Source organism: Dermacentor silvarum, chromosome 3, assembly GCF_013339745.2.
Source record: "Dermacentor silvarum isolate Dsil-2018 chromosome 3, BIME_Dsil_1.4, whole genome shotgun sequence".
Classification (NCBI taxonomy): Eukaryota; Metazoa; Arthropoda; class Arachnida; order Ixodida; family Ixodidae; genus Dermacentor; species Dermacentor silvarum.
This window is the reverse complement of record NC_051156.1, coordinates 158,779,034-158,788,217: the sequence shown is the minus strand read 5'-3', so window position 1 is coordinate 158,788,217 and position 9,184 is coordinate 158,779,034. Positions and strand designations below refer to the sequence as shown.

The 9,184-nt window shown below is 43.7% G+C and overlaps 1 protein-coding gene across 1 annotated transcript; it reads left to right on the top strand.

Annotated features, from left to right (window-relative positions):
- The first annotated feature begins 2,078 nt into the window (after positions 1-2,078).
- LOC125944390 (uncharacterized) lies at positions 2,079-3,829 on the top strand. The gene is made up of 2 exons (XM_049664811.1): positions 2,079-2,349; positions 3,451-3,829. The coding sequence occupies exons 1-2, from the start codon at positions 2,079-2,081 to the stop codon at positions 3,660-3,662; spliced, it is 483 nt and encodes a 160-aa protein (XP_049520768.1). The 3' UTR covers positions 3,663-3,829.
- Positions 3,830-9,184: the final 5,355 nt, after the last annotated feature.

The window sequence follows — 9,184 nt, the reverse complement described above, 5'->3', positions numbered from 1 at the left end:
ATATCTTTAACCGAATGTACAAGCCGCAGATGAAAGTGCTTGACTCTGCGCGCTATCCCCGTTAAGCACAGAGCACATACGTCCTCGTGTTATTCTTGCCAATCGGTCTTACATTTTTGTGGTTCATAACGGAAAAAGCCACCGTGTTCTCCGTAAATGAGCGAAGAAAAAAATGGGCAGGATGTCACTACTGTTGGAAAAGCAATACAAAAAGTTGCTTATGATGGACGTTTACGCTTTATAGTAACACCGTTACAGTCAAAGAAGATACAACAGTGCATAGAAGTTAGAAAGCGCGCTAATGAAGCGCCTTTACCTTACGGAAAGCAGAAATAAGCAGTCAGTCAATTTACAAACCGGACAATAACTCAACGTTCAGAACATGCCAATATTTACTCATTTTCCTTTATAGTGAACAGCTGTGACAGCTGATTTAGATGTCATGAGCGTCACGTCATTTTCCTCAGCGGTGCTATCGACAAAGTCAGAAAATTTTAACCAGCCACAAACGTTTAAAGAAGATTGGTTTCCTACGTGAGTTCGTATTCTCTTCTTGAGGTGAGTAGTTCTGTGTTCGTCTTCCTTGCCTTAGGAATAGGTTCTTATTTAGCAATGCTCGCCTGAATAAGCTTTTCAGTAAGGCTCGTAAGCACGAGCCTCAATCTTTAAAGACAGGCTTGGTCTCATCTTCAAAACTGACTATTCATGCGTTTATACCGACAGCGGCATGATGCGTTTTCGTCTTTGGTCTTGTCAACCGTCGCCACTGGTGGGAATGCCAGGGTCGCGATAATCTAAAACTATTCCGATCTGTTGTTATTTTAAACATTCAATCAGCCTTCCGCGAATAGCTCAACATGTCTTGAGATCCGCCCATATTGGTGCAGCGTCCGCCCACGTGGGCGGAGCCTGAGCCATTTTGACCTATCACGGAGGGCTGATTGCAAACCTCGTCACTCGAAGTCATCGCCAGTTGATTTCATTCTAAAGGTCGGCGTTGTCGCAATTTATGACGTCATGAAGAGCCGGTAGCTGTTGTTACTCTGACTCCACAGTCGTAGTATACACATTAAGATTGAACCTATTGCAGTGCGCGTAAGTCGCTTGTCGGCAGGTTGCGCATGTCGTTGTGCGTCACTGCAACCCCAACTTCCCCTTATAGCGCCACCAGGACGCTTTCAAACCGCAGTAGTAAAGAACTTTTTGAATTCCGAGAACCGCGTGCAAGAGGGTTTGCACCACACTACCACTATCTTTATCGACTTTATAAAACCGGATTATGCAATATGGCTTCCCCCCGAAACACTATTTCAACAGTAGCCAAAAAAAAAAAATCGGACAGAGATTTGGGGCAAGTGGAAGGTAGAAGCGTTTGAAGGAAGGGTTCTGACGAGTATGCAAAGGAATTGAAAGGGCATGCAAGCAAGCGTGTCTAATTATTTTATTTCTTTATTTATTTACATTTTTTGTAATTAGGCAACACACCTAGGTAACGCCATTTGCAAAAATGGTGGAGAGAAACTGGTAGAGAGCAAGAGGTAGACTGTTTGACGAGCTTCATGTACAAGGGGTCTTAAATATGAGCACTGATTAAAGTAGGAGTGATTCCTTCGTAAGTATCATAAAACCGCGTCTCGAAAATATCATTTAACTCACAACAATTAATAATAATAAATTTATGGGAGGGAGAGATAAAATATGCACTGGAAGGGAGAGCCGCTCTTCCGGGTAAGAATAAACCGCGGAGTTTGGTGGTGGTGGCGGTAGTGAGGGAGGGGGTGGGTGGCCGGTGGGGGTGGATAAAGAAAGGAATGATTTAGGGGCTTGAGGTTTCAGACAAAGGGGTTACAAGAAGGAGCGCCACCGGAGGTAAGAGTGGCCTCTTTCGAATGTGTCATGAAAGCTTTTATAAACGACGACCCCGACATCCAAGGTCAAACCACCTGATTGGTTGGTGGAGTGAGAGAGGGAAAGGGAGTAGGCACCCCTTGCCTCTCGGGTGACCGGAGATTTCATTCCGCTCCTGACTTCGTTCGGTACTGACGTGCACCGCAGTCGTTGCACCGAGCAAGGAAGCCATGCTAGCTGCACCGGGACCGGTACCCGCCACGGGAAGTGACATCACCACTGGTCAAGCGACATCCACTCGAAAATCACGGCGAGTGCGTTTCACCCTGCCCAGTGGCCGCGTGGTGTGCCCGAGGATAGTGGAGCTGGCTGCACGAGACACGGTCATCCTGGCTACGGGCGCTGCAGTGGATAACAAGCGGGCTTCACACGGCGACGCTGCTCCCGATCCCGGCCCTTCGTCAGGACCCGTAGCCCAGAAACGCATCGTCTACCGTGGAGGTGAGAACTTTTTGCATTTATGCGTTTCCGGCTGTATTTGCTGCTGCTGTGATATGTTTAGGGCTTCCTTTATTCGCGTGTATTGTAATTTGTTGCTGGACGAGCAAATCATAATGTGGATGTATCAGTTATTATGCTTTAAGAAAATTACGTCGCCTTCGAGTTGGAGAAAACCAACGGTATAAGTTCGCAGCAGTCTCGAGAAAGTGTACATTATTTTTGTGTGGTTCCTAATTAGTAGATTTGTAATATTTATAAAAAAATTTAAATATTGTACTCTGCAATGTCTTTAAATATATTACTGTGCAATGTTTGTGGTGCGCATATCTCGCGTGACTCTTTTTACCACATTTAAAAGAAATCCCCCGAAATATAAAAATAAGCTTTCTGCTTGCGTGCCGCCGCTGTGTTCATCTCAAACATGCGGTGAACGAACTAAATTTAGTAGTGTAAGAACTTAGTAGGTTGGTGTAGCATACTTCAATAGTCCAATGTTTGTGTCGTTATTCTCTGCGTGTTTCGTCTAAGCGCTGGTCTCCCACAATTTGAAGTAAATTTTTTTCTGTACTGCAACATTTATATCCGCAATATGGCATGTAGAATTTCTTCAATGTCGATCTTGCATTGCAGCCCATGTTCGGGTTCAGTTCACATTAGGTGGAAATGTGTAGCTTCTCACGCTGCGATTTTTTATGTCGTATCATTGGCATCCTGCTTAACGCTCTCACAAAAGGTTTGCACAAACGCGAGGCTTTCTCGACCACAACGATATAACAGTCTGCTTTACCGATGCAATAGCCTGGGAAGCATAGAGCGCACAGTGCCTTTGAAGCGTCGTTTTGGAGGGCAGCGCTGCTTCGACTCGCAAGCACCACGTCGCCTTGTTTTTAAGCGAAGCTTTATAAAGCTCACAAGTGTCGGCGGTGGTGGATGCATTTTGACAGTGATAGAAACCTAATTCGGTTAATAAAATTGTTTCCTTCTCTGTTTCTTCTGTTCGATTCCTGTGCTTTGCGAATTGCATGTAACTGCATTGACTGATATTATTCGCTTCTTTGATAAGCCTAACCTTCTGCCTCCCATTTCATCTGCTATGCGCAGGTATTCCTCTCAAGCGCTACAAGCGATGCCATCGGATCGACAACGCTGCTGGTGGGGAAAGCATCAGGAGTGGCCCCGAGACATCGTCACACGATGACATGCTGGATGTCAACCGCGACCTGGTGTCTTCTGCCAACTGTGCCGGAACGTTGTACCATTCTACCACGGACGACGGGTTCATGGAGGAGATCATGGCGATGGCCGAAGACTAGTGCGACAAGAAATGAACATTCTATCGATATCGAATGAGAGGACTGTAAATGCACCGAATTTCGTACATGTGACAAGTGCGCGAATGTGAAAATGGTCACATCACACCTGGATTTATCAGTTCGTTTATTGTTTTATTTGTTGAAGAACATGATGTATATGGACCAATAAATTCACGCTTTTATTCACATTAAACAGAGTCGTGTGGTTTCTGTTTATTATTTTAGCAGTTTACAGCATGCCGAACTCACCCGTGCTTAGGTGGCATACTAATTGCCTTCATTACACCAGCAACAAACATCTTGTGGCAGAATATATATAACTCTGTCTATGTATGGAGAGGCCTTCTCTGCGGTGGAGCTAAGTGTAGGCTGATGATGATGTGTATTTTATTTCTCCGTACTGTTTATAGCAACAATATGCTAAGCCAACTCGTACAAGAGGGATATTTATTGAGCTTATTAAGCCTGACTTTTCCATCTTGCGATGGATGAAATGTATTGAGAGCATGCGCATCTCGTCGAAATTCATTGGAAATAGTGAAGCAGTCCTGCCATTTGCAATGCAGGTTTTACATGGCAGGCAAGAGAAAATGACATGTTTACACAAAACAAATGATTGCGACATGACTTCCTCACGAGACAGTCGGTTAAAGTACTTCGCCAACGCAGGGAGAGTAGCTCCACTTTGCGCCCTAGAATATGAAGCATTCCTTATCGTTGATGGTATATGACGACTGGCGCATTTCCGATTCCGTGATTCCTACTTGTGTCACAACTGTTAAAAGGCGGGAGGGAGAGGAGGGTGACAGGTACTTTTTCCCAATTAGCTATGTTATACTCAGACTTACTTGATTTGCTTTCGACGCCATTGCTGATGGCATATGAAATAAAACACTTGACTTGCTTCACAATTTCAGCTTGCGTAATTAGGCAGTCTTAGGCTACGCAGATGTATTTATGGATGATAAGTTCCATAAATCATTTAGCAGCTTCACCTAAAAAAATAATCGCCGGCAAATTTGTAACAATAATATGACGTATGGCAAATGACATAAAAAATAAGTTGATCACAAGAAAGGAAAGGCTCTGAGGCCGGATATGCGAAAGAACAAAAAAAAAAAGCATACACATGACCATTGGTTTTAATACGAAGCTTCATATAGAAAGCACTCGGCAAGGTCACCGTAAACTTTTTGGTCCACCTAAAAAAATTAACTTTCCGCTTACAAATTTAGCAAACTTATTTTGCAATGCTAAAGTAGATATAGTATTCTCGATAACTTTCTAACATTATGAAGATATATATACATATATATGTATAGTAATTAGCTAATCAAACTTACCATAAACCTCAATTAGGAGAACGAAACTTGGTTTCGCGAAGAGTTTGAAGAGATAAGCTAGCTTAAGTGTTTGAAAATAGCCAATCCCTATTCCGAGGGCGAATAAGAAAGTATTTGCCCCTATTTTGTACTAGCCAAAATAAGGTACACACAGGTAATTACACATATGCGTACTATTCTACGTACCTTACACTATTTTTACATATAGTTCCCACACCGGTTTAGGCATTTGTCCCATCGCAGGACTAAAATGCCCCTGTGGTAGATTTCGTCCGGCTGACTGTGGAACCCCCGTCGGACTGCTGTCTTGGCTTCAAGGCCTTTTGTGAAATCACACCACCAACTCATACTTCTCAAAGCGAGACACATTTCCCTGTGGATTTCGTTGGGCGATCGTCCCTTCTATCACAAAAAACGAGTCATATGCACTTCGTTGCTCGAAGTGGCAGCAGCGCCGTGCCGTGTGGCTACCGGCAGATAAGGCCGGTCCAAGAAAGGTCCACCGCTGGCATTGGATATATTAACTTCGCATTTACAGCCGTATTTTGGATAAAAAACACCGAATATCCACGGGGTGAATGATGATGAGTGGGCGAAGCTCCGGAGGGAATCATCGGTAAACCGTGAATCTTCCGTGTAATTCGCCCAGTCTCGCCGCACTAAATCGAACGATTGACTTCCACCATTGACACGCGCCATATGTGACGCCATTCCTATTTTATAACAGCGCCCTTCATTATAATTGCACCATCTCCCGCTTAAGGGGACGCTAGCACAAACGCGTTAGAAACGTGCAGTACTCTAAGGAGGAGAGGCCACAGCGTCTTACGCAGCCGTTTACACATGCTGGAACGTGCGTCGCGTTTGCCGACGCCATCAGCGTTTATGAATACGGGGGTAAGGCGGAGAGGCCACAGCGTCTTACACCAGCTTCTTACACGGGCCGTAACGCGCTATCACAAACGCGTTAGAAACGCGCAGTCTTTCGTTAATGTTGGGTATTTATTGCCATCGTGGTGCGTGTGTCCATGTACGCTTCGTGGCGTGAGGTTTATTTTTCTATTTCTTTTCTGACTGTTCGATTTTCTAAAGATTATTTGTTTACTGTGTCACGAAAAAATCTTTACAAAGATTTAATATCGATGCTGTTCCTTCCGCCGTTTTATCGATCCGCATACATCACATTACCTGGACATGATGTGCTTGCGAGAGTGCGCAAAATGCCAGTTCCCCCTTCTACAAAAACTTTTTTTATAAATTACACACTGAAACATTACCCGTTAAAACATGGCTGCATAAAAAGAATATTTTTGTTTCGTCTGTTAACTGTCGCCTATGTGACGTGCCTGAAACCATTGAACACTGTTTTTTTGTTTGTAAAGATGCCATTTTATTTTGGGATGTTATCCATAGAAATTTGCAAAAATATTTGATCTAAATTCCCACAGTATCCGATATCTTGTTGCACCGTATGAAGATGTTCCATTCGATATGTTTTTACTGATAGGCCTTCATAGCCTATGGAAATCTCGTATGCAAGACCGAAATGCAGAAAAAACAATTTCCTCGAGATCACATTTCGTTCAGATGATCATACACTTAAAGGACATTTACGACCAAGAAGAATGTCAGCCGGCTTGGTATCCACTTTTGATTAGGTGTTTAACTTCCCCTTACAAGTTTTTGCTGTGAAGGACGGTGTTGCTGTGTGTGACGTTATCTTCATATGGACTGCTCGTTGACGTTTGATTAGTTATGTCCACCTAGTGCTCATATTATTGTAAATAGTTCCTGTAAATACAACATTTCATTCATTGTAATAAATACCATGTTCAAAAAAAAAAAAGCGCTTCGTGGCGTAGTGGTTAGCGCCGCGCGTTCAGAACCGAGGGGTCCCTGGTTCGATTCCGCTACGGACACAACTTTCGGAATTTTTTTTTTCTCATAAAAGTAGACGTGGCTACCTACTACGACGACTACTACCACGACGACGACTACTACTACTACTACATACAACAGAGGAGGGACAGACCCACACCCTAAGGAGCTTCGCCCCTAAAAAATTGGGGCAAAGACTTCCTGTATTCACCCTCGTATATATCTAGAAATAAAGCCTTGCCATACGACAAGGCAAGTTGTATGCACTGTAAGATAAGCAAGGTAATGTCATCAGCAATTTCGATGACATAGTAAAAGCAACGGAAAAATTCTATACTGACATGAACAGTACACAAAGCAGCCGAGCTACTTTGTTTTGAAATAGCGATGAACAGGAAACAGATGCTCCTTCTATAACTAGCGATGAAGTTATAAGGGCCTTGCAAGACATGACCCGGGAAAAAGCGGCTGGAGAAGATGGAATAACAGTCCACTTAATAAATTCCAGAGAAGATATGATGCTCGAAAACCTTGTGGCCCCTTATACGCAATGCCTCATGTCATCTAGTGTTCTAGAGAACTGGAAGAATGACAACACTATACTATTCCATAAGATGGGAGACGTTAGAGAAATGAAATAAATTCTGTAATGTATTTTCGAGGTTCTTAAACGTGCATCCAATGCACTATACGAGCGTTTTTACTTTCTGCCTAAAAGCGGCCGTCACGTCCTCGAGCCCAGCGGTAGGGTGGCTAGCGTCGCAACGCCGTAGCCACGTGACTACGTTAAAACACTGTAATTAAACCGTTCAAAATTATGCATCCTTATATTAATAGGTCTGTGTGCATTGCCTGTACCTGTCAAACCACCTAATACGTTTAGGTTTGTCGTTACCATCAAATTTTTAACTTGGCAGAAAACTGATTTGCATTCCGGCACAATTGAGGGTCGCATTTCGTGCCTATATAAGATCGTACGCAAGTTCACACAGTATCGTATGTCACAGATCTGACGAACGCAGAAGAACATACTAACCGATTTAAGATCCTGTTATAAATGTTCTTCTGCGCTCGTCAGATCTGTGACATACGAGGCAAAATTTGCCGCGTATCTGCGTGCTTCGCTGCAAATGTCGTCGAAAGACCATAGACTTCTGCCGGCCGTACTACATGAGTGTTGGTCTGATCCGCGGCCACCCGTGATGCTGTTCGTGTACCATTTCCGTCCTGGCATGAAGGTTTGTTTGAACGGATTTCATTTTACCGCATTATTTCATCAAGCGGCCATTTATGTTTTGCCCTGCCTCAGACAGCGCTTCCTTTATGTTGAATCGGCCGCATCTGGCTGGCATTCATAAAATTGAGGAGGCGCTGCGTGAGACATGGACGCCATCTGGCAATACATCGGGAAACATGAGCTTGTGCAGAGGGTTTCCTTCCTCCATGGCAGAGGGCGCTCGTCGGCGCGCAGTCGGGGAACGTCGTTCGTCGGCGCGCATAGCATGGCATTTACAGCGCAGCTTAAGAAACTAGGGTCTTTAGAGTTACGTATCTATGTATTTTCTATTAAAGGAACACACCTCCTAATACTTACCTAGTGATGTTGCGCCTCAGATATGCGTAATATTTACTTTGTGATCGATAACGTTCAAAAGTATGAACAGCCGTACCAGTTTAAGTAGTGTGGGCGGTAAGCAAGTGGTCCAACTTTGGCCGGGTGGCTGAATCGGGTGACAGACAGACAAACAGACAGACAGACCAAATTTTCAGCGTTTAAGTTCCCCAAGAAAGACTATCGTCTTTAAAATTATAGGCCCATCAGCTTGCTTTGAATATTATGTGAAATATTCACCAAGGTACTTTCCAATAGAATTAGGGCAACATTTTACTTGAATCAAACAAGAGAACAGGCTGGATTCAGGAAGAGATAGATATTATACTATGAATCACATCCATGTCATCAATCAGGTAATCGAGAAATCTGCAGAATACAATAATCTCTTCATATGGCTTTCATAGATTATGAAAAGGCATTAGATTCAGTAGAGATATCAGCAGTCATAGAGCGATTGCATAATGAAGGAGTACAGGAGGCATGCGTGAATATCTTTTGGTAAATATCTACAAGGATTGCACAGCAACCTTGGTTCTCCACAAGAAAAGTAGAAAGTGCCTATCAAGAAAGGGGTCAGGCAAGGAGACACAATCTCTGCAGTGCTATCCAATGCATCCTTGGAAGAAGTATACAAGCTTTTAGACAGGGAAGGCACAGAAGTGAGGATCAACGGCGAATATCTCAGC

Excerpts from the sequence above, each read along its gene's own strand:
- LOC125944390 (XM_049664811.1), top strand. The coding sequence starts at position 2,079 with ATGCTAGCTGCACCGGGACCGGTACCCGCCACGGGAAGTGACATCACC. Across the intron at positions 2,350-3,450 it reads ACGCATCGTCTACCGTGGAG|GTATTCCTCTCAAGCGCTAC; the intron begins GTGAGAACTTTT and ends TGCTATGCGCAG.